This window comes from Xyrauchen texanus, chromosome 13, assembly GCF_025860055.1.
Source record: "Xyrauchen texanus isolate HMW12.3.18 chromosome 13, RBS_HiC_50CHRs, whole genome shotgun sequence".
Classification (NCBI taxonomy): domain Eukaryota; kingdom Metazoa; phylum Chordata; class Actinopteri; order Cypriniformes; family Catostomidae; genus Xyrauchen; species Xyrauchen texanus.
In genome coordinates this window covers 15,956,613-15,981,899 of record NC_068288.1, presented here as the reverse complement: position 1 = coordinate 15,981,899, position 25,287 = coordinate 15,956,613, and the positions used below count along the sequence as shown (strand labels likewise).

Here is a 25,287-nt window from a genome sequence, read left to right as displayed (position 1 = left end):
GTTTCATTTCCAGATATTCCAACCTTTCCCACAGTAAATCCAACTCCTCTCGAGAAACCATCATTCAGCACATCTGCTTGAGTATATTCCACATGTCCTGGTTCACCATAGTTGGAGAAACAGGGGCTGGGCCCTTGTGATAGGCGAGCTCATGGATGAGCTGCGGTGATTTCAGTGATGGTCCAGCGACATCTAGTGGACATAAGTGAGAAGAATTCACAGGGCACTCCACAGGTTAAGTTTAGAAATTGCATACAACCATATTATTTATTTTTGCCATGGCCTATGTGACAATGGAATAATGTTTTTTTTTAAGCTTTTTGTGTAATTCTTCTAAGGGTATAGTGTTTTCTCACAGTGTTCTCCTTGTTTTGCTAGGGTTTTCATGCAGGTGGTGAAACGTCCAGTGAGGTGCCCGTCCTGCAATGAGGTCCTGGGAGCTCTGGGAAAGATAGTGCCTGGTTGTTGTTGCTATTTAGTTATTATGGAGTCAAGATTGTCAGACAGTTTAGGGGCAGAGACATCACACTCACATTTAAAAACCCAGCCACTCAACAGCTCCCTGACTCTCAGTCTTGATAATACTTTAGACTACAATTTCAATAATTAATATATTAACTAATTCAGTTGTTCATTCATATGTAACCACTGTTCGGAATGTTTCCAGAACTTTTCTAATTAGATTGCTATAGAATAATTAGAGGTGATGTTAAGTGAATTTGAATTTGTGTATACTCACAAATGTTTCATCTGATTAACTTCATTCCTTGAACTTGAATATAAATTTTGATTTCTGTGGGCTGCCTTCTGAAGAAAACACAGAATGTAATGTCAAACAAGTGGTGAATTCTCAGGGCCAGCAAAGCCTACTCTGCTGGTCTAACATGACAAATAAATAAATTCTTTCATTCTTAAACACCTTTTTGCCTATGTATTTTTAATTGCTTTCCACTCTTAATTAATATACAAACAAATAGAGAAAAACAAAAAGTTTATCCAGTGAGAATATATTCCGTGATGCTTACAAGCAAAGTGTCACAACTGTTTCACAAATTGCGTGCCCGAAGCAGCTCCTGTCTGAGCTCTACCTGTCAGGCCTTCAGAATTTCCACAGATTCCCTAAACCGTGCAAACGAATGGCCAACTAAAGTCAGATTGTCAGATTCATCAGCCAATCAGATTGATTTATTTGTTCTTGGTGGGTGTGATCTTTAGGCCTTCAAGCCTCGAGTGACACACATAAAGTGTGAGATCAAGCTGTCTGACGAGTTGGCTGTCGTATTTAGGACACGCCCACACTGGGGGGGGGGGGGAGACAATCCAACCGTCTCCATTGACTTTGCATTGCGAGAGGCTGCCTACTTCACATTTCTGACTTATAACAAAACAATGTCTAAAAGCTGCTGTGTGACAAGGTGTACAGCAAACAAGCTAAATAACCCAGAAATAAATTTATATAAGCTGTCGACCCCAAAAAACGGTTTGTTTCAGGATATAAAAGTGGATCAATTGAAACAGAGCGCAAACATAACAGTCATAGCTTTCTTCTTTATCCACATTCTAAAAGTTGCATACTGTCAAAATGCTACAGCTATAGCTTACATAAATATAATATATAAAACTGACATTTAGATATTTGACTTACCAGTGACAAAATGTTTACTGCACACGTAGACATACTGAGTGTCAGGATCCCACAATTTACCCACTCTTCCTGCTGATACTTCACTTTTGTCTCCTTAAAGGCTGGCTTTTACGGTTCGGAAGCTTATAAAAATTTATTTCTGGGTTTTTTAGCTTGTTTGCTGATCACCTTGTCACACAGCAGCTTTTAGGCATTTTTCTGTCTTTTGTTATATGCCATAAATGAAGAGGAGGCAGCCTCTCGCAATTCAAAGTCAATGGAGACGGTTGGATTGTTTTCCCCCCCGGTGGGCGTGGTCTTCAGATTATGACGCGTTGCGCTCTGTCTCTATGCCATCTTCCGAATATCTATAATAATCGGGGAATGGAATGCATTTATCGTCAGATATATCAAGTAGGAATATCCCACATCCAACTTAAATTGAATGCAGCATAACCGTGTGTTATGTATGTAATACTGCTATTCCCCCATTGTGCCTGTAGGTGGCACTGCCACTTGTAATTATTAGTTGTGTTCTTTAATAATAAAATCCAGAAGAAGAACGTATCCCAGAATGTTGGCTGTGTTATTTGCACGTGGGTTACCTCAATTGTTTTATACATGTTATGTTAGTGGGAAACATAACATAATTGGCGACGAGGTGGATTAAATTACCACGAAGCTACTACAGTGAATCGAGAGTAGTTAGGCGCAACGTTACTACAACTTTTATATTGTTTTCTCTGCGTAGCTAAAGTGATTTAGGTTAGCTAGGATGGCTGCTACCATTGGCCACATGGAAGGTTTTGATGAAAGCGTCAAACCGTGGACCACTTACACTGAAAGATTTGAACACTTCATAGAAGCTAACAGTATTGAGGCCTACAAGAAAGTGCCTGTGCTACTCAGTGTGATCGGAGGAAAAACATATGGCTTATTCCGAAGTCTTATCGCGGCGGACAAACCGGGAGAGAAAAGCTTCAAGCACATCACAGACACGCTACAGCAGCACTTCTCTCCGAAGCCCCTGGTCATCGCGGAGCGTTTTCGTTTCCATCGGCGGAATCAGGAGAGCGAATCGGTGACGCAGTATGTTGCAGTGCTTAGAGGATTGTCAGAACACTGTGAATTTGGAGCACATTTGGATGATGCACTTCGCGATAGATTTGTGTGTGGCTTAAAGAGTGAGGCTACTCAAAAGCGCTTGTTGACTGAGTCTGCGCTGACGTTTCAGAGAGCGGTAGAGTTGGCGGTCTCCATGGAAACGGCGTCACGTGAAGCACACCAACTCAGCGGATCACTGACGGTAAATGCACCGTTATCAAAGAGTAAGACTGCAAACAAATGGAAACGATGTGGAAAGAATAACCATAGTGACGATGACTGTTGGTTTAAAGACAAAAACTGTAATGCTTGTGGAAAAAAAAAGGCCATATCAGTCGCGTTTACAGGAAAAGTAACGTTAATGATGACAGAAAAACAAAGAGTGGAAACACAGCAAAAGCCGCACGGACAATGAAAGCATTTAAGCAGAAAGGCTATATAAAAAAAAAGAAATGTACACCGCCTTGATGCTGATTCAGTGTCCAATGATGATGAAACAGACTCTGATTTAGCCCTGTATAAACTGTCACAGCCAGGAGAAAAGTCCAGTATCACCGTGAAACCAGAAATTGAAGGTATGCCACTGGAAATGGAACTGGACACGGGCGCAGCAGTGTCATTGATTTCAACAGTGACTTATGATCGAATATTGAAACACCTGCCCCTATGCTCAACAGACATTGTTCTTCGGACTTACACTGGGCAAGCTTTGCGTCCTGAAGGTGTAATTGATGTGCATGTGAAAATGGGCAAACAGACAGCTGTTCTTCCATTGTATATTGTGCAGGGGGACTATCCACCACTCTATGGCAGAGAGTGGTTGCGTCAGATCAAACTGAACTGGAAAGAAATAAAACAGTCAAATTGAAGACGCTAGAAGCTGTGCTGCAGAAACATGCCGCTATTTTCTCTAAACAGTTGGGAGAAATGAAGAACATCAAAGCTAAAATAACATTGAAGCCTGGATACAAACCCAAGTTTTGCCAGCCCAGAGTCGTTCCGTATGCTCTTCGTCCAAAAGTCGAAGCGGAGCTGAACCGTCTCACTGAAATTGGAGTATTGACTCCGATACAGTACAGCGAATGGGCCACGCCAATAGTCCCTGTTGTAAAGAAAAACGGAGATGTGCGCATCTGTGGTGACTTTAAGGTGACGGTAAACCCTGTCTTACACATTGAACACTATCCATTACCGCGCATTGAGGACCTGTTCGCTTCATTAGCGGGAGGACAATGTTTCAGCAAGTTGGACTTGTCACATGCTTACCTCCAAATGTCGGTCGAGGAGGAGTCCAGGAAGTTCCTCACAATTTCCACACAGAAAGGGCTTTTCCAGTACAATCGCCTACCATTCGGAATCGCTTCGGCGCCAGCCATATTCCAGAGAGCTATAGACCAAGTATTACAAGGTCTGCCTAATGTCCATTGGTACCTTGATAACATTCTGGTTACCGGGCGGACTGAAGCTGAACACCTGGAAAACCTGGAGGCAGTCCTTGGACGACTGGAACAGTTTGGCTTGCATGCTGAAAAAGGGAAATGTGACTTCTTCAAGGACTCACTGGAATACCTGGGTCACATAATTGATGCGGAAGGTTTGCACAAGTCACCTAAAAAAGTGAGTGCAATTGTCAATGTGCCAATTCCATCAAACATCACACAGCTGAGATCATTTCTCGGCCTGTTAAACTATTACGGGAGATTCATACCCCATCTGGCAAACATAGCGAATCCTCTGAACGCCCTGCTGTGTAAAGGGAAACGCTGGCAGTGGTCTGCAGAGTGCGATGCTGCATTCAAAAAGGCAAAAGAACAACTGGTGTCACAAAATGTCTTGACACACTATGACCCTCAGAACGCCATTCGGCTTGCATACAACGCATCACCTTATGGTATTGGTGCCTTCATTTCCCACATGCTACCTAGCGGTGAAGAAAAGCCAATAGCCTTCGCGTCGCGCACACTTAGCAAGGCAGAACAGAATTATGCACAGATTGAGCGCGAGGTTCTGGCCATAGTGTTTGGGGTCAGAAAATTCCACCAGTATCTCTACGGACGGAAATTCACGCTTTTCACAGATCACCGCCCCCTTACTACGATCTTTGGGCCGCAAAAAGGAATTCCGTCTATGGAGGCAGTGCGGATGCAAAGGTGGGCATTACTATTGTCTGCGCACAACTATACAATAGAGTACAAAAGAGCTGAGCATCATGCAAATGCTGATGGTCTTTCCCGTCTGCCATTACAAGTAGGGCACAGTGAGAAAAAGGATGCCGTAGAGCTGTTTTACCTTGGACAAATGGAGAAACTCCCTGTCAGTGCCACTGATATCCGACGTGAGACTATGAGTGATCCAGCCTTGTATACAATCGTAGAAATGGTCACAAAAGGGACCCCAGCTGTCAACCTGACTGGTAATAATGAAGTCTCACCTTTCATCTCCAGACGCAATGAGCTGTCCCTTCAACACGGGTGCTTAATGCGAGGCATGAGAGTCATTATTCCCCTCAAGCTGCGGAAAAGAGTACTGGAGGAACTGCACACAGGCCATCCAGGAATTGTCCGAATGAAAGCCATTGCTCGCAGTTATGTGTGGTGGCCTGGTATTGATGCTGACATTGAACTGTGTGTAAAAATGTGTCAGTCATGTCAACAAATACAGAAAATGCCATCCCAAGCACCCCTCCACCCATGGGAGTGGCCAAGCAAACCATGGGAGCGCATACATGTAGATTTTGCTGGGCCATGTGAGGGTCACATGTACCTAGTCGTGGTTGACGCACATTCGAAGTGGCCTGAGGTGCAGTTGATGACATCAACAACTGCAGAAAGAACAATTGAAGTTTTGCGGAATCTCTTCAGCCATTATGGACAGCCTGAAGTCCTGGTGAGTGATAATGGACCACAATTTGTCTCTCAGGAGTTTGTAACTTTCCTGAAGGCCAACCATGTGAAACATATCCGTTCCGCCCCATATCATCCAGCGACCAATGGGCAGGCTGAAAGGTTTGTTCAGTCGCTAAAACAAGCACTGAAGACGTCTAAGGGTTCTTCTACACTTCAGAGACGGCTGGAAACATTCTTGCTGACGTACCGCAACACACCACATCCGACGACAACGAGTCCCCTTCCTTGTTATTTTTGGGACGACAACTGCGCACACGTTTGGATGCTTTGAAACCCAGTGTGACAGCTGCCGTGCGACTCTCACAAACTTCCCAGGTCCTTCGCAGAGCTGGCCGTTCCAAGCCAAGACAGTTTGGAGTCGGTGAGGCTGTGCTGGCTCGTGATTACAGAGGGAGAGAAAGATGGACATCAGGTATGGTGACGGCTCAAAGTGGTCCAGTATTTTATACTGTGGATGAAGGAGCTTCTGACGAATGGCGACGCCATGCTGATCAACTCTTGTCCATTCCGAAGCAAACAGCTGAAACTCAGGTGACACAACCACCTGACATCAGTGATGTGTCTGTTCCTGTACAGACCTCTGTAGATGACACTTCTACGGCACCACCAACAAGGGAACAAGATGTTAACAGTGACACACAAGGAGAGTCTCAGATAAACCATGGCAAACTCAACATTCCATCAGTGCAGGTCAGACGTTATCCAGCCAGAGTGATTAAACCGCCCAACCGTCTGACATTATAGAGCCATGAGACACCCCTGCTGGACTGAACTGTAATTAGTTATGTTAGTGAGCCTGTTCTGACATGGGGTAGTATATCCCCGAACTGGCTCGAGGCAAGAGGCAGTCTACCCTCTACCTCTAGAAAAAAAAAAAAAAACATAATTTTTGTGTAGCTGAGAATGCATTGTTTTCTTTGTTTCTTGATTAAGAGGGGAGGAAATGTTATGTATGTAATACTGCTATTCCCCCATTGTGCCTGTAGGTGGCACTGCCACTTGTAATTATTAGTTGTGTTCTTTAATAATAAAATTCAGAAGAAGAACATATCCTGGAATGTTGGCTGTGTTATTTGCATGTGGGTTACCTCAATTGTTTTATACATGTTATGTTAGTGGGAAACATAACACCGTGCACCCTGACAAAATGAAAATTATTGCAAGCAACTTTGAAAAGGCAAATATTCTTAGATTTTTCAAGGTATTCTAGACCTCCTTAGATTCATATGAAAATCAAAAAATGATTTTTGAATATCTGTTCGGGTCGGGAGATGTTAATTTCACAAAACATTCATGCTGCAGTTATAATTAGGCTTGCTTGAGCATTAAGTGTCGTTTCAAGTTCTGGCTTTTGAGAGCGGCCGGAGGGAGAAGCTCCTGTGGCTTCTCTCGAACATACATGACAGGATTATATAGGTTGTTAACAAGTTATGTAATTTGACCTCAGCAGATTTCTCATGTGATATAAACTCAGAAAAATGTTTGTTAGGGATGTATTGTATATCTTTGAGCAAACAAGTTGCCACACGATTGGACCCTTAGCATTATGAACAGAGAGATACTGTCTTCTGCCTGAAAAACAGACTGGTCATCCGTTTCAACTCATAAGCACAACACAGGGCTGTTGCAACACTGCATTTTCTTAAATTTGATCTTAAAGTACTTTATACATAAATAGTAATGTTCTAATATACCTACATTTTATAATTTCTTTCACAAGGCACTGCTCTCTGTAAGGTCAGGGTCAAAAGGGTCAGATAGGGTTCTGCTCTATTTCGGAAGCTTCCAAAATACAACCTGCACATCCCTGCAGCAGGGTGCTTTGCATCTCACCTTGTTTGTGCATTTGCTAAGAAGAGAGTTGCAAAGAAATGCATAAACCTGTGTACATAAAGTACCTATTCTCACTTAAGCATTAGATGGACGGAAACAACTGACAACAGATGGGCGGAAACAATGGAAAACAGACGACTTCAACTACAACTATGATGTCAAAGACACAGATAAACATCTCTGTGTATCACCAAGAAGAACTATATGCAATCTGATGAATTCTAATAAAAGCTGTTGAAGTCCAACTTCCATCTCCCGCTCTACTTCTCAAACACCTCAACCCTGGCTACTAAAAACTGAATCTGACACTTTTGAATTGTGGCAAATACTTTTACTCAGTAAACTCTTTGGATTACTTGTATATTTAGATTATATTGGTCTTTCGTTAGCTTCTTGTCATGTTCAATTGCTAATAATCCTTAGGAATAGTTCTAACGGTGTCCTATTGTTTATATTACTCAGGTTGTATGCAAGTGAGACTTAATCAATAGATAGTTTGCAGTACTAGTACATGTGAAACAATGCTATTTATCAAAGTTATTATTATTATTATTTTATATAATTTTTAGTAGTTCTTATTTGTATTTTCCCACACAAGGAACACAGGAACGTCTCCTTCACATTTATTTGAATTTATTAAACTTGAATTAAGGTTGTAGCTTTTTTTTCAACATTTTCTTTTCACATGCATAATTTGTCAAGAGGAAAAACAGATATGTAACATCTCAGAAAAGAGAATACAAGCAGAGGGAAAAAAAACAACAGACAAATAGTTATTAGCCCTCATACACAGATGAACCCACACAAACAGTTGGAGATATTCAAACATTGGTTGGTTTTTATGCAAAGCAACATCATTACATAGAAAGCTGAGATTCTGTGAAGATCGTCAATTTAAAAAGAACCAAACACAAAATTCTGCATTTTAGTACAGTTTGTTTGGCCAGTTTATTCTTTTTCTAAATTTAAATGAAAAAATGGGAATGCTGGCATTAGTTCCCGGGATGCTGGGTGGGTGTAAAAGCCCCTACATTTACTTTACAAACACACTGGTCTATTCAATTGAGGGTTGCGGGTGTGTAAGTAAGACTAAAGTTTGTGTATATGAAAGAGCTTTTGGACACATCAGTGGGCCTTGCTTGGGGCCTATGATATATTAACTGCAGAAATGCTTGTATATCGCAATATCAGGGGTCTCATTTAGCCCACAAGTCACAAACACAAATAATAATGTTAGCAGTGATGCTGCATTAGATGGCTGAAACAGATAAGTGAATAAAAATAAATAAAATAAACATGTAAAACAAGGTTCAGTACAATTGCCACACATTCAGACATACAAAATCACTCCACTCTCATCTCGTTATAGCATCACATGATTACATTTGACACACCCTTTCTTTTTGCAATATTAAAACATAACATTTGTTAAAGATTTTAAAAAGTACTGTAAATAGAATTCTCACTTTGTTCTAATAACTAAACTTAAAAACAGCGTACTAACCCGTGCATGGTTAAACACCCTTAAATTTGAAATTCCGTAAACCCTGAAAATCCTACCTGACTGCAGCTTTAGAAAAAATTAAGATGGCTTTATATCAAAAGATACATGGTTCAGAATATGTGCTTTACGAATGTTAAGCAGTTCACATTCTTGTTGTGATTTGATACCATGACATTGGGCTAACCTTGTCATTCAAATAGCATTTAAAGTTATAGATACACCACAATGAAAACATTTAATGAACAATAATCCTATAATGTTTTAATGACAAGATATTTATTTTTCAACCCCAAACAAAGTTTCAGGATAACTTGTTCCTCCTCTTTTTTCTTTACATCAGGCATGGATGCAGGGGAAAAAAACTGCATACCACCTGTCTATTTAGATTTTTGGATGCCCTTATTTTGTTTTTGGAGTACCTAGACTTTCAGGACACTAGTATTTTATCACTATATAATAGTAAGTTTAACATTACAAAAACAGAATATAAAAACAAATTGTTGTTCAATGTAACAATCTGGTTATTACAATAGCAATAGGGTGGGGTTTAACACGCTTCTCCAAGTTTGCTTTTTGCTTTTCTTGGTAGTGTAAATTTGCAGTTTAATAAGGGCATCCAAGACAAACCAGTACTCCCTGCACTCCTTTTCCCTAAAGTGTGCTGTATGAGATTTGTATTAGGGGAAGCATCTTTAGACTAATGGGGTAATGCATTATTCTGCTTCCAAACAGCTGGTGTGAATAAATGGTGTGAATGAATGGTGTTTATGAGTGCATCCACCACCCTCAAGTCAATTTTACATGGATGCACACATGCATTATCTAAGGACTGTAAGCATGAGACAGCATTGTGGATGTTAATAACCATGTTCAAATTATTGAGACAATTATTTTGTTTACTATTCTCAAATTAACACAGATTATTTATGCATTGACAGAGTTCTGAGAGCAAGCTTCAAAGCATTGTATAACTTTACTCCATTTCAAGTCTTTGCTTATAGAAACCACCAAGGCAAAAGAGACAAGATAAAAACAAAAACAATAATAATAATAAAAAAAAAATATATATATATATATATCTCTTTTGAAATACAGAACCATGAAAATTGAATAGAATAATAATAAAAAAAAGCCCTATTCTGTGGGACAATAGGATCAATGATAAGATTCACTACCAAATTCACACTGCCTCTCCTACAGTACGCATCATTCAAAAATGTTTGACCTATTAATATAATTGACAACTCCAAGACCACTGATTGGCTGACTGCATAGGAACTGATCAGCAGCAAGTCTGAGGTTCGATATCAAGGCGTTTGTTTCCATAAAGTAAAATCTAAATTTAAGCTAACACAAGTAGTAATCACTATATATCAATATACACTTGAACTCAAGTGTTCAAACTGCAAGTCTAGCCACTTACTAACAATGAGGAAACTAGTATGTAGCACCCAAGAAGACTTACCAAGTCTCTTTAAACGTTTTTCATGATAAATACGAATTCAAATACTACAAATTCTCCTAAGTTATTGCAGAAGCCCACCCACTGACCTAAAAAACAATTCACCAAGAGGACAAACTCCAGGTGATATGGCAGAACTAAGTGCATATATGTATCCATGAATGTATGTGCAATTTTTGAGATGTGTATGTGTGTATTGGGGCATGTGTGTGCGCATTCAGTTTCTTCATTTTAGGCTAATCCCCAATCTGAAGAACATGTATTGCTTAGTTCAGCCTGCAGTCCATGGGAAACATACAAATGCATTGTGAAGTGCAAGGATATTTGGAAACTCACACATTAAAAATAACAATCTGCCTGTGAACTGACTTGCATCCCAGCTGAGCGCTATGGCAAAGAAAATCCAAGCCCTTTGAAAAACAACTACCACCACCAAAATCCTTAGAAATAAGGATGTTTGCTTACACTCCCTTTAGTTGTGCAAGCATGTTTTAGGTCCATGAAATGGAGTGATACAGTGTTTGGGGTAGATGAGAGAGGTTGGAAAGTCATTGGGTTGATTAAGAATTGAGTCCTGCGATACAAGAGGGTTGAAGAACATTGCAGATGCTGAATCTCCTGCTGATCTACCTGGAGATCATGGAGCTGGACTGTGATTGGCTGGAGGATGTGGTGGCAGCACTAAGCTGGGAGAAACCACTGTGGCTGGACTCCAGACTGGTCATCGAGCCCCTGAAACAGCAGAATAGAACAAAACAGAGTAGAATAGTGTGATGAATTAATGAGCTTAATTTCTATAGGTTAAAATCTTTAAGAAAAGGGGAGCCTAGAAAAAAAAAGAAGATTAAATTAGTTAATATAAAAACCGTAAGTCTGGCTATCACTTTCGTTTGTGTTTATGTCTATGTCCAGTCCAACACCCAGAGCTTAAGCAGGACATGCAGTTAGAAAAAAGGCCAAACAGAAGCAAAGTCTCTGATTTAACTTCAACACGTTGTACTAAAATCCTTCTGGGTGGACCAGTAAAAAGTTAAGTTAAATTTGTTAAAAATAAAATAATATTTCTACCGACTACCATTTGCAAAGCCAGGTATTAATTAGTGAAGATATTAAAGTGGTTATAAAAGCCTACAGATTTTTAAAATACAAGATTAACAACAACCTTTTATAGTGATAAAAACCTCAAAACCTTACAGGATCAATTTAGGTATTCGGGCATGTAAAGTTGAGTTTACGGTATTCATAGTACCTACATAGAGCTAACATAATCGCCACGTTCAGGCTTGTTCACAACAAGTCAAAATTTGCTTTGTTTTCAAACAAAGACTATTCACACCAAGTCCATCTTAATTTTCTGAAAATTGAGCATGCCTAAATGAAAACAAAATGCATTCCTGTCATTCACATGCTTTAATGCAAAATACAGCACATCTGACAATACAAATTAACTTGCTTGAATGCAAAATACAACCCACCACTAAAACTGAAATGTTGTCACTCGTCTGGAATGGAACTATGGAAATAAAATAGTAAAAATAGTAGGGTGACTAAAAGAGAGGTTTTATATAGGAAAATTAAGGTATAATGATAATAGTGGCCAGTTTAGTATTAATAATAATATTAATATGTAACAGATATGGTATTAGGAAATGATAGTCCCATTTTGTCATTAATTGCTCACCATATAATTTTTTTACCTTGTAATTGTTTGTTGACACTATGTCATATATATATATATATATATATATATAAATAGGAATGCAAACAACATCAAATTAATAAATCAATAATAAAATAAATTCAGTATACATAAACAAAAAAAGGGGGTTCACAAGAATGCATGTTTTTATTAAGAAATCTCGAATCTTGATGCACAAACATTCAGACTTGGTGTGAATAGGCCTGATTTTCTATCAAGTATGACAAGCAATTTTGCTATGATACAGGACAACACAGATAATGAGACAAAACACTAAACCTAAACAGCCAAGAACATGCTGGAGTTTCACAAAAATCTTGTAAAAAATCTGTTTACAAATTACTTGTAAATGAATTGAGGGCTTTTTAAAAGCTTATCATTATTTCACATCAACCGTGTAATGGCAGCCTGCATACACTGAATGAAGAATTAAAGGGTGAAATTCAAGCCAAGCATGTTTGAGCAGACATAATTAACATAGTTTGTTAGCATGGTAAGAATGCTAACAAGCACAATCTGTTAGCAAAGCGCAGTCGCTAAGCTAACGGCATACAAGTTCACTTACAAACTCTGCACATCGCAGCAAGCCGTTCTTTACAGGGAGAAAAAGAAAGGAAGGTAGTCATGCGCAGAAGAGAGAGAAAGAGAAAAAAGCAGCAGGCTTGGACACTGCTCATGACTATTCTGTGCTAATAAATAATATGACCTTAATACTGCAATACTAGTAAAATAAATAAAACTAGAACAGAGGAGTATAAGCCTATTTAAATAAACTAGTTGATATATTTAACCAGATCTCTGAAACAGATCTCTTTTTTTTTTATTGCAAAGAAATCCAGCGATACATCAACAGCAAACAATTGATATATTTAAAATGACAATGATTAGGCAGTGATGAAATGATCACCACAGATCTCCCAATGTTCATTGCTCTCAGTTGTGTGATTACCTAAAGTCCTCTGAGCCCAGCACTTCAGTGTAGTACATGACTTTACACTTGTGAGAGGACACCTGCAGAGTAGCCAGAACATCATCCACACGGGGCAGGTTGGTGGTGGCACACGCTGGCATAGAATGGAACTTCCACTGCAGAATATAGAAACCTGGCCATCGTGTCACATGGGAACCCTAAAGGGTACATAGAGGGGTTGGCAAAATAGTAGAGAAAAGAGATTATTGTTAAGACAATTGCCTGTTAAATACAATCAGTTCCAATAGTTCCAAGCTTTTGCAACTGTAGAACAAAAGTCAAGTTAATGATGGACCAAGCCCCCAAGGGACGAAGCTCAATTGTTTTTGTAGGTTTTCTTCTTCTTATTATTATTTTTATTAGGGGCCAAGCAATGAAGGTTTCTGTTACGTTGCTGCTTCTTCATATTTTTCCCAATGGAAGTCTATGGCAGCACTATAACCCTTCATAGAAAATTATGAAGTTTGGCTCTATAGCACCACCACCAGTTCAAATATTCACTTATTTTGCACATAACGTTTGAACCGATTGGCCTAGAATCAAAATATTTTTGTTTTCGTAAGGTTACTCTCCTCGTGTTTATTGTAATGGACCCCATTATGTTTTTTTGGCTACTTCTCCTAGACACTTTGCCCAATTTGCAAAATAATAAATAAATAAAATGCCCAGTTGATCTTCAGACAGAGTTGCACAGACGATACTCAACCGCAAGATCAACTATGGGTTAAAAAAATATCCAAAATCATCCATTTTATCTCGCCGCCATTTTGGATTAACATAAATTGATGTATCTTTTGAATGCATTATCGGATTAAAAATAAAAATGTTATGTCATCAACATCAAGCCTTGAAAAAGCCTGAGGCGCCACCTATAGTTAAAAAGAAAATGATCTGTTTAGCTTGCTTGAATGCAACATTGCTTAGCATGCCAATCCGTTAACATGCTAACTGTGGGATATTCTATCTCTTGCACTATGGCTAAAAAGAATCAGCATGCGAATCAATTAAATGGTTTTAAAAATTGTACTTCTGATGACTTCGAAGTCTTCATGTTGTGCTTACTACAGTGTAGGCCACACTTCACTGCATAATTCCTGCTTCAATTCAAAAATTGGAATATCTCTATGGCATCATTCAGACTTGTCAATTGTGTGGTGCAGTTATAAGGCCCTGGACTTAATTAAAAAAAATTAAACCCAGCTCGAACCATGTTAAAATAGTCTTCACGTTGTGTCTTTGTTGTTCTGAAGTTCTTTGCATTGTACTTAATGAATTTTGCAGGGCTTGGACCCAATTATTGCTGCATGCAGCTATATATATTTTGTTTTTGGTGCACATTTAAACCCTTTAAACTTCCTTAACTCAAAATCGGCATCAAACTGAATGATGGTTGTAACTGACAAACCTGCACACTTTCTCCCTCTTTGCAAGTGAGGGGTGACTCCACCATGCTGTAGTCCTGTCCCAGAAGCCAGGATTTATCTATTAGTTGCACATTGTTGCCTGCAGGTGATGTGATGCCATGGGCAACCAGGGGATCTTTCTTTGGTGGCTGTGGAGCTCGTTTAGAGTGGTAGATATTGAACACCACATCACCCTTACATACATCAAAGTCCCAAGTGATGACTGAGGATGCATCAATTATCTCAATCAGTAGCTGAAGGGGGAGACACAGGAAATGTATAAATGTGCTATTTTAACACTTAAAAACTGTAGTTTCATTACTGGCCAGGTGTGTTCAAGAACTAAAGTAATGTTGTTTTTTCTTAGACTGGATGAATTTATTGTAGAACATATTATCTAAATGTATAAATGCATTAAATGTATTGTTTCTAAAGCAGAAGTCTGACCTCATGTGGTGCTCCTTTGAAGATGCTTGCGCTCTGATAAATCGTCTCAGTCCACAGTCTAATCTCATCATTCTCTAGTTCCTCTGCGGTTCTGTATAGAGACTTAGGCACCAGGCCGCCCTCTGGCACTTCACACTTCACAAATTTCAAAACAACAAATTCAGTTAAATAAAACAGCTAGCATAAGACTATATAGCTCTTACCAAGTTAAGACACATGCATGCATGCATGCATAACCCTTTCGATTGTGCTACTTCTATGGCAAAAGCCAGTTACATACCATACATTCTCCTCCAAGGAAGTCAGGAATGATCTCTTTATCAATGTAGTCCACAAGACCTCCAGGACCCTGGTAGTCATTTCCTGCATAGATGAGAAACTTCTTTCGTGTATTCTCATCAATGAAAGGGCTCACCTGTAAAACAGATGGGAGGAGGAATAGAGCCTTTTAAAAGAGACACAAGATATGTTAAAGTGGAGAATTTCTAGCCTCCTTTGGAGTTGTTAGCTACTAAATGTTTAAACTGGGAAACAACAAGTGGTTGTGATGTGAAAGAACACTAACAAATGACTTCTTAGCGGTTAATGTTAACTTAATGTGGCCAAAACTTTAGCACTACCAAGAACAATTAAATGTAGCATTACATGTGAAAAAGGCTGCCAACCCCTTCTCTAGTTCTGAGAAGAACAATTTAAAAGAACAAGTATGGATCCTAAGTGAACAGCAGTGTTCCTTACCAGAGTCCATAGAACAGGAAAAACCCTGGGAGCTCTGAGGATGAGCAGACGGCCCAGAGTCTCTGGGTAATTGGCCTCCACCACCTCAATAATTCTCAGCAGAGCTTTGACTCCAGGACGCCATAAATGTCTCATATTGAGCCCCTCAAGATCCACCAGACACGTCCAGCAACTACATGAAGAGAAAACGTAATTTCAAAATGAGATTCTGGCCCCTTTCATTGGGCTTGACGTACACAAAACAGTAAAAATAAGGCGAGAGTGTTTTAAAATGTAACTAATGCTGCATTCCAGAAAAATTGGCACCTTAAATTCTCCAACCTCCTACTTGAAAATAGCCACTTGAACAGCACTATAAGCATATCAATAAAGCCAAAATTCAATGAGAAAAATCAATTGACGCCACTTCAAAGATGGCATTTTAATATTTATAAACATAAATACTGTTGAGAAGGCATTAAATATAAATTAGGGTTGAGAAATGTAACTTAACTAATAAAAAACAAATACACGTTAAACAATCAACTATTAGTCACAAAAATGAACACAGATTTTTTTCCTTTATGCAATGCAGTATGTGTTTTTCTTTCCTGCTGCTAAAATTGGAATATGTAAATTTCCAGGAGGTACATGACACTATTGCATATCCAAGCAGAATGCTTATTAATTATGAGCAACACATGCCCCTTGTATAATAATCATGGGAGTGTATGGAATACTGTATGGAAAATGAAGACTTCATTCACAAGCGGTGAGCCAGATGTGGGAGAGAAACAGGAAACCAGCCATATCTCTTCGCTATACATGAAAGAGCTAATTAATTGTCATCTGAACCATTTTCAAAAATGAAACCGAATGAAATAGACCCAGCATGTGCACAATAGGGACTGAACAGCAGCCAGAAAAAAATTATAGTTTTTAGAAACTTCAGCATTCAAGTTCTTTTACATGTAGTATTTTATAATACATTGGCAATGTAAACTACGTTTTTTTGTCAGTAAAGTTTAATATACATTGAATAAGCCCATTTGATCGTATTATTAAACGAAAATCCACTGGAAAACACCAGAAAATTTTGCCCAACTTTTAATTACAGCATGTCAAATTATTTTATGGCATGTTAGCATATACTTGTGTCAATGAATTATACCTGTAAAATTGTGTCTCATTAACTGAATAAATAAAATAAAATACAGAAAATTTAAAAATTTACATAAAAAAAAAAATGTTTTTAATAAATTACTAGGCTATTTCTTGCAAGTACTTTGAGACATATATAAAGGAAATATTGGCTCATTATTATATTATTTGTTTGTCCTGTTTTAATGTATCATGTACCATAATTAATCTAAATTAATCACATAAAACTGTGATTAATTAGTTAAAACATTTTAATCTATTCACGACCCTAATATAATTATAATAAATATCTATTTTTTTTTTTTGCATTTCATCTTCAGTTTAGAGCAAACACAAGCATTTTGTTTTGATGTTTTAATGTTTGCTGGCATAAGTGTATATGATATGATACAGATGGGAAAAAAATATATGCACACTACTCACAGGCTCAAAAGAGTGTGGGAAAACCCACTTGATTTCTTGTATTAGAGTTAAATGCAAGCTTAGTGGGATTTCTTTCCCAGTATGGAGCTGAAGCTTTGAGTGAAATCTTGTGTAAAACCAAGGTGGAAATATGCATTATTAAAGTCATGAAACGGGGGCCTGTGTAACTCAGTGAGTATTGACGCTGACTACCACCCCTAGAGTCGCGAGTTCGAATCCAGGGTGTGCTGAGTGACTCCAGCCAGGTCTCCTAAGCAACCAAATTGACCTGGTTGCTAGGGAGGGTAGTCACATGGGGTATCCTCATGGTTGCCATAATGTGGTTCTCGCTCTCAGTGGGGCACGTGGCGAGTTGTGCGTGGATGCCACAGAGTAGCGTGAAGCCTCCACATGCGCCGTGGTAACGCTTAACCCACGTGATAAGAAGTGTAGATTGCCGGTCTCAGACGGAGGCAACTGGGATTCGTCCTCCGCCACCCGGATTGAGGCGAATCATTACACCACCACAAGGTATTGGGGATTGAGCATTCCAAATTGGCGAGAAATTATTATTATTATTATTATAATATAATACAATTATTATATAACCACATTTACCGTGAGGTGTGATAAATATTGGTTAATGTGGAAATGCGGCTGCGTGCCCGAACATAAGAAGCTCTTTATGGTCAATGCCCATCCCAGAAACTGATAAAATAAACAGCTGCATATGTCTTAAGTCAGGGGTGCCCACACTTTTTTGTGTGATGATCTACTTTTAAATGACCAACTCAATAAGATCTACAAACTAAAAAAACACAGCTTCATTTAAAATAAGAAAATGCTTGTTGGGAATACTGCATGTATACTACATGGAATTAATCTTCTAATTAATAAAACAAATATATAATAATGTTCAATGTTGATATCATTCAGTTTTAAAACTAAACCCAAAACACCTACAGCACAATAGATTACAATAGCCAGGGCATTTACCTTATTCTGCTGACTTGCACTGAATGGAATCAGACAGTTTTGCCTAATCCGGGCAGGCGCAATTTCGCACTCTGTTCTCAGAAATCCTTGGAAGGTGCATATGCGCAAACCTAGTTGTCATGGCAACTGAATAAACAAAACCTCGCCTGGTCAATATTTACTTGTCAAGTGCAAGTCAGACAGAAACTAAAAGGAGGAAATACATTATATTTATTTTTATTAAAATTTAACCTAAGTACATTTACATTTTGTGCGATCTACCAGCATTGCTTTTGCGATCGACTGGTAGATCGCGATCGCCGTATTGGGCACCCCTATCTTAAGTGAACGCAAACAGGTGCAACAAATCAGTTATGTCAAAATATCAGATCTTTGCATAAGATGTTGCCGTGTATATGCACTAATGCAGGTTAATAGATTTGCCGCCGTCTCTATTATGTTTTGAATATTAACCAAACAAAATTTATTTTTTATTATAATTAGCTTTTTATTAACTTTTTTCTTGGTTTAAATTACACTCAGGCAACTACTTTACAATTATGACTATTTACCTGAATTCAAAACATTAAACAATATTTTCTTTACTGAAAAACAGGCAGCATACCATTGTTTTAATTTAATAGGTTAACATGTACATTAATATTTAACCCCTTACACCTTAAAGGTATTTTGATGGATTTCCACTAAAATTGCATACAAAAAGAGTTTACAACTCTATAAAAAATAATAGCAAAGAACGTCAATTGCATGGTATACATTTTTAGAAAACCTTTCAAAATTTGAAAATATATATTTGGATCCTGCTCAGAGACTCTTATGCTACAAAACTACTGACAAAACACCCAAAGCTGAAGAGCCAAAAATAAACGTTTCAGTTATTATTCGGTTTGACATTATACATTTTAGACAGGAAGTATGGTACAGTTTTTCATATATATATATATATAAAACTGTAAAAAATTAAAAAAAGTTAAAAATCACACAGCCATTTGGAAAGGTTTCGATTAGTAGAATATAACAAGCAAAATTGTTTCATTCAGAGACCAAACTACAGTGAGTATTAGCTTGTGAAATCCACATGTATCTTTAAAAAAGGATTAAGACCATTTTTGTCACATGTTGCTTTATTAGTTCTTGAAAAATACACATAGTATAGAAAATGAGATATGACAACTTCCAGTTGACAATCCTGAATCAAACAAGCCCTCACTCGACGTTGAATGATTTGTAAATAGAGAAATTTCTCAATGCACATTTTTGGAGTGATTGAATAAGGCAGCAAATTGAGGTGAAATGTATCATACGGGATGTAGTTAACACTATTTTAAGTGTTTTTATATTTATATTTATATTTATATATATATATATATATATATATATATATATATATATATTTATTACACCCCATACCACAGTTAGTTTCGGTCCTCGAATCTGATTGGACGAGATGTTCCATGAGCACTGATGGCGTGACACCATCAGCACTCGGACGCTTCACTTTGTGTGTATCATTCCACTTGTGTTCATGCTGTTCTAAACTAAAGTGTAAGAGTAGTGCATATCTGTTAGGAGTTACTGTCTTTATTTTTGAAATTACATAGCCATTTTCAGAGCTCTCCAGAGATGTTCAATTGGGTTCAAGTCTGGGCTCTGGCTGGGCCACTCAAGGACAGAGTTGTCCCGTAGCCACTCCTTTCTTATCTTGGCTGTGTGCTTGGCTGTGGGTCGTTGTCCTGTTTGAAGATGAACCGTCACCCCAGTCTGAGGTCCAGAGCACTCTGGAGCAGGTTTTCATCAAGGATGTCTCTGTACATTGCTGCATTCATCTTTCCCACAATCCTGACTAATCTCCCAGTTCCTGCCGCTGAAAAACATCCCCACAGCATGATGCTGCCACCACCATGCTTCACTGTAGGGATGGTATTGGCCAGGTGATGAGCAGTGCCTGGTTTCCTCCAGACATGACTCTTGCCATTCAGGCCAAAGAGATCAATCTTTGTTTAATCAGGCCAGAGAATTTTGTTTCTCATTGTCTGAGAGTCCTTCAGGTGCCTTTTGGCAAACTCTAGGCAGGCTGTCATGTGCCTTTTACTAAGGAGTGGCTTCCGTCTGGCCACTCTACCATACAGGCCTGATTGGTGGAGTGCTGCAGAGATGGTTGTTCTTCTGGAAGGTTCTCTTCTCTCCACAGAGAAATGCTGGAGCTCTTTCAGAGTGACCATTGGGTTCTTGGTCACTTCCCTGACTAAGGCCCTTCTCCCCCGATCGCTCAGTTTGGCCAGGCATCCAGCTCTATGAAGAGTCCTGGTGATTCCAAACTTCTTCCATTTATGAATGATGGCCACTGTGCTCATTGGGACCTTCAATGATGCAGAAATGTTTCTGTACCCTTCCCCAGATCTGTGCCTCGATACAATCCTGTCTCGGAAGTCTACAGACAATTCCTTGGACTTCATGGCTTGGTTTGTGCTCTGACATGCACTGTTAACTGTGGGATCTTATATAGACAGGTGTGTGCCTTTCCAAATCATGTCCAATCAACTGAATTTACCACAAGTGGACTCCAATCAAGTTGTAGAAACATCAAGGATGATCAGTGGAAACAGGATGCACCTGAAAGTTTTTTATTTTGAATAAATTTGCAAAGATTTCAAACAAACTTCTTTCACACTGTCATTATGGGATATTGTTTGTAGAATTGTGGAAAAAGTGAAGCGCTGTGAATACTTTCTGGATGCACTGTATGTTAGCCAGCAGGTGGTGGCAAAACATAATTTTTGTGTGTAATATGAGCCAGTTGGTGATGTAAAAAAGTTAATCCGTTAGTCATTATTTACATAGAACAGCGTTCAGTGATCACTCGTATTACTCATACATTACCAAAGCTAGGAAATAGCTTTAAACTGACAACTTCAGGATTAAGGCTTATGCGGAGACATAACAGACTGATTTATTACAGAACTCATGTGCTTACCTTTTATCGTTTCCACATTGGATACATAAGGTTTAAAATGGCGGAGGAGATCGCTGTTTCTATACTGAATGACCCTTGTGCACCGGCTACAGCGAAATAGAGAGGAATACCCCCGCTTGGACATCCATTTTCCACTGAGAAAGCTGACAGCATCTCTGACTGGGTGTGACAACAGGTGATCACACATGCTCCATCTCTCTCTCTCTCTCAATTCAATTTTAAAAGTACTTTATTGGCATGATTGTGTTTACATACAATATTGCCAAAGCATTAATACACAAAACAGATAATGACAAGACAAATAATAATAATAAAATGGTAACAAATAGCAATAAAGATAGAATTAAAATAAGGTGCCAGGTAATGAATAAAATAAAATGACAACTACAATAACAATATACACTATACAATATAAAATAAAATATGCATTTAACACAACATTATGAACATAAGAGAATAAAAGTACTGTGAATGAAGGACATTAAGGCAGTAATTGGTTTCTGAGGAGGTGCAGCTCAAAAATGAATTTAGCTGCAACTGATGCATGATGGTCCTCCCCCAGTAACACCAGCATCTGATCGGTTTCTGCCAAACTGTGGCATGAGGTTTGAGAGTTTGTGGAGGTATTTCTCTCTCACCTCTGTAAATTTCTCACAGTGAAGGAGAAAGTGTGTCTCTGTCTCAACCTCACCCGTGTCACAGTGAGCACAGACTCGTTCTTCCTTTGGAAGCCAAGTTTGTATGTGTCTGCCTTTTTCTATTGCCAGACTGTGATCACAGAGTCTGTATTTGGTGAGGATCCGTCTCTGTTTTGGATCTCTTACAGTGTGCAGATATTCTGCCAAATTATATGTTCTGTTTAGGGCCCGATAACATTCCAGTTTGCTTTGGTTTTTACTTTCATTTTCCCAATGGTCCAAATATGAATTTTTGCTTTCTTTTATGATTTGGTTTATTCTTATCTGGTTTTGTTCAGCAGTGCTGGTCTGAAGCTGGTGTTTGCCAGCTGACAAAGGGGACTGGTTTTAGGCTTCAGCTCTTGGATTTTAAGGTCTTCATGTTGCAGTGTGTTAGGGGAACATGAATTTAGGGATCGTTTTTCAATATGTATTATAAGGGGGTATCTGCCTAGTTTGGCCCGGCATGCATTAGTAGGTGTTCTTCTCTGAACTCTTAGAATGTTTCTACAGAATTCTGCATGCAGGGATTCTATGGGGTGTTTGTCCCATCTCGAGTAATCTGCCAGACAGAGTGGACCCCAAACCTCACATCCGTTCAGAGCAATAGGCATTATAATACTATAAAAGATTTTACACCAGATTGTTACAGGAATGTCAACTTGGGTAAATTTGCCCTTAATAGCATATCTATATCACGCACACGCACGCACACACGCGCATATATGCATCTATCCTTGTTTATCCAATGACTTGTTAGAAACAGCACAAGCCGTGATATTATTTCTGAAGTGAACATTTTGAATCATCATTTGTTTTGAACCAGCAACGGCAGATTATAAAACGCACAAATGCGTTTTTATGACCGTAATTGGTTTATAATTTTTTTTTTTTAAATGTTCTTGTTCATTGAACTGCAGTAAATAAGCAATATCACAGCAGTGGACGAATCACAGGTAATCATAGTAGTGCTGATGTAGGGCCATATCACACTCTTGCTCGTGTGATATTGCTTAAATTTCAGTATGCAGTATTTTAGAATTGGTCAACTTCAAAATGACACCTATTTTGTGGTCGAGTAATACCGATTAGCACCCCCTAGAGGGCATGGTACCGGGTCGCTGCAGATTCAAGAGTTTAACTTCTTAAAAAGATGAGTTCTATAGCATATTAACCATTCAGCCAAAGGTTCCACCCAATAGATATAGGATTTGCTCAGCAAGTACAAAAATGAGATGGAGCATTGCTAATATGTATGACATATGATTGACTGGAGCACTTTGTCGGAAGTGGGGAAATATCAAAAAGTATTCCTGACTTCATCTGGAATGCAGCATCATATTACCTTTTGAAGTTACAGAAGGGAAATCTGTCTAACCTAATTGGCCGACCAAAAACTTTGGTGTTCTCCTCACAGCGTCTCAGACCCTCCTCATTGATGGACAGCACCTAAACGTATACATATGCTGTTAGACTCCGTGCTATTAATTTACATGCTAATGGATGGAAAGCACTATGCTTTACTCTCTGGTGTAATATGATATATGTATTACATGTCTGAGCAGAGATTCTTCTCCCAGTGCCCGAACCAGTCCTTTAGTGTCCATATGTCCAAGACGTAGGATATACAGAGGACGTCCATCTGTAGAAAGTAGCACACAAGCACAGAAGTTACAGAATGTGTAAGCACAACAAACCCTGCATCACCAACATATACAAAGCTGAAAAACCACAGAGCACCATGACTTGTGTTCTGAAATGAAAGACCTCAAAAAAGGAGGGAGGGGTACAAACAAGTTTGATCTTGGGTAAAATACCTCTCCCATGCGGATACAGAATTGTAAACAGACCATTGGAGGAAGTGGTTCTTTCTGTTAATTGATTAATTTACAATGCCAATACTTTTTTTTTTGCTGTCATGCAAGAGTGTTTGTGTATGTACCATGGAGTGATAGTTTAGGCAATTTTTTCAGTGTCATATGACTGTGTGGACTTGTGCACGGTTTCCTGTGTGTGTTACTGGATGTTAATGTGAATGTGCTTGTAAATGCACTATAAATCCATTTATGCCTTATCCACACATACACAGATGGCAGATGGCCCTACACTGTGACTGACGTACATGGCCACAGCGTGGTGTCTTGTTACCACAGGGGACTGTTGAAATGAGCAATTCTGACACTCTGTCAGGCCTGTATGCAACAACTGATGCTGGAAACATTCCAATGCACAGCATCATAACCACTCAAGAAAATTATGAAAAAAATATATTAATACCAACAACAACAAAGAAAAAGAGCCAAGCAAGGGACAGAAATTTATGAGGAAGAGACACAGAGGACACTAAAACTGAATTTTAAAAAAACAAAATGTTTGAGGGGTAACAGTAAAACAAGAAAAAGATAAGCCTCAGAATTTACATCATGTCTGCAAGAGGGCATGTTATACCAAATACCCCACCTGTCCCAGTGGCAAATCAAATACCTTTTCATGTCAAATCACTGACACTGATTCAGAGGTTAAATGGAAAAGATGAGACTAAAACATGGGCAAGTGCTCACATTGTAGTAAAGGGCAAGTATTGGCTATGCAAGAATGATAGAAATACCTAACTGACAGGGAATCATTATGATATATTTTAACTTACCCTTGTCATGGTGGTGCCAGCCACCAGTGTAGTAATCGTGCAACACTTGTGGAGAGCTCCAGGTGTCCAGCAGGTAGTCCACTTGATGCTGCTTCCTCCATGTCAGACTCTGACACATGATTTCCCGTGCCTTATCTATGTTGAAGTCCCGTGCACGCAGAAACCGCAGGATATGCTCATCTTTTGGGATCTGAGGTGACAGCAGGAGAGGGAGAAAGCCTAACAAATGAGTCTACAGGTAGGCTTTTTAAAATGTTATTAACTAAATGTGGTCAGTTGTTAAAACAGGTTTTTTCCTACACTGAATTTTTTTGCGGCTTCCGAAGTGAAATTTCGAGTTCACAGAAAATGTTGTGATATTAATCTTGCTTTCGCTGCTATAAAAGCGCTAAATAGGCTTCTCGTGTAGAAACGAGTACCGCAGGGTGATTGAAGACTGGTTTCACGTGCATGTTGTGCAGTTCACAGAGAATCACTCGCGCAAGGGATGCGCTCTGCTCTATCCTCATGTATCTCTGGAGCATGCAGGTGCGCATGTGTCAGCAGTTCTTCCCTCAATATGCAAGCTTTGGTGACGGGATAACGCAGAGCGGATCAAATGAGTGATTAAACTGGGCTTCCCTCGATATTGTGGCGCAGACAACAAAACTTATGTGACCCAGTTTACAAGAGTATTTACTAAGTGCTGTGGAGCAATTCAACCATTTCAAATGCCTAAACAGCTCCGACATTCTGAACAGTACCGACAAGGTTAAGAGAAA

General features: G+C 38.9%; 1 protein-coding gene and 1 pseudogene across 2 annotated transcripts in view; one reads left to right on the top strand and one right to left on the bottom strand.

The window, feature by feature from the left end:
• The first annotated feature begins 3,655 nt into the window (after positions 1-3,655).
• LOC127653723 (uncharacterized protein K02A2.6-like) lies at positions 3,656-6,378 on the top strand (annotated as a pseudogene).
• A 1,705-nt stretch (positions 6,379-8,083) lies between these two features.
• Positions 8,084-25,287, bottom strand: part of si:dkey-237i9.1 (SEC14-like protein 1) — a 116,497-nt gene continuing 99,293 nt past the window's right edge. Inside the window, exons 8-17 of one of the 2 annotated variants that reach the window (XM_052140752.1) lie at positions 24,527-24,716; positions 23,433-23,521; positions 23,258-23,328; positions 15,691-15,862; positions 15,233-15,367; positions 14,953-15,087; positions 14,508-14,759; positions 13,082-13,260; positions 12,698-12,724; positions 8,084-11,165 (exon numbers count right to left, since the gene is read on the bottom strand). In XM_052140752.1, the coding sequence (XP_051996712.1) occupies positions 11,060-11,165; positions 12,698-12,724; positions 13,082-13,260; positions 14,508-14,759; positions 14,953-15,087; positions 15,233-15,367; positions 15,691-15,862; positions 23,258-23,328; positions 23,433-23,521; positions 24,527-24,716 (1,356 nt within the window). In that variant the 3' untranslated portion in view covers positions 8,084-11,059. The remainder of the gene's footprint in view (positions 11,166-12,697; positions 12,725-13,081; positions 13,261-14,507; positions 14,760-14,952; positions 15,088-15,232; positions 15,368-15,690; positions 15,863-23,257; positions 23,329-23,432; positions 23,522-24,526; positions 24,717-25,287) is intronic. The other variant, XM_052140753.1, reaches the window with a different exon arrangement.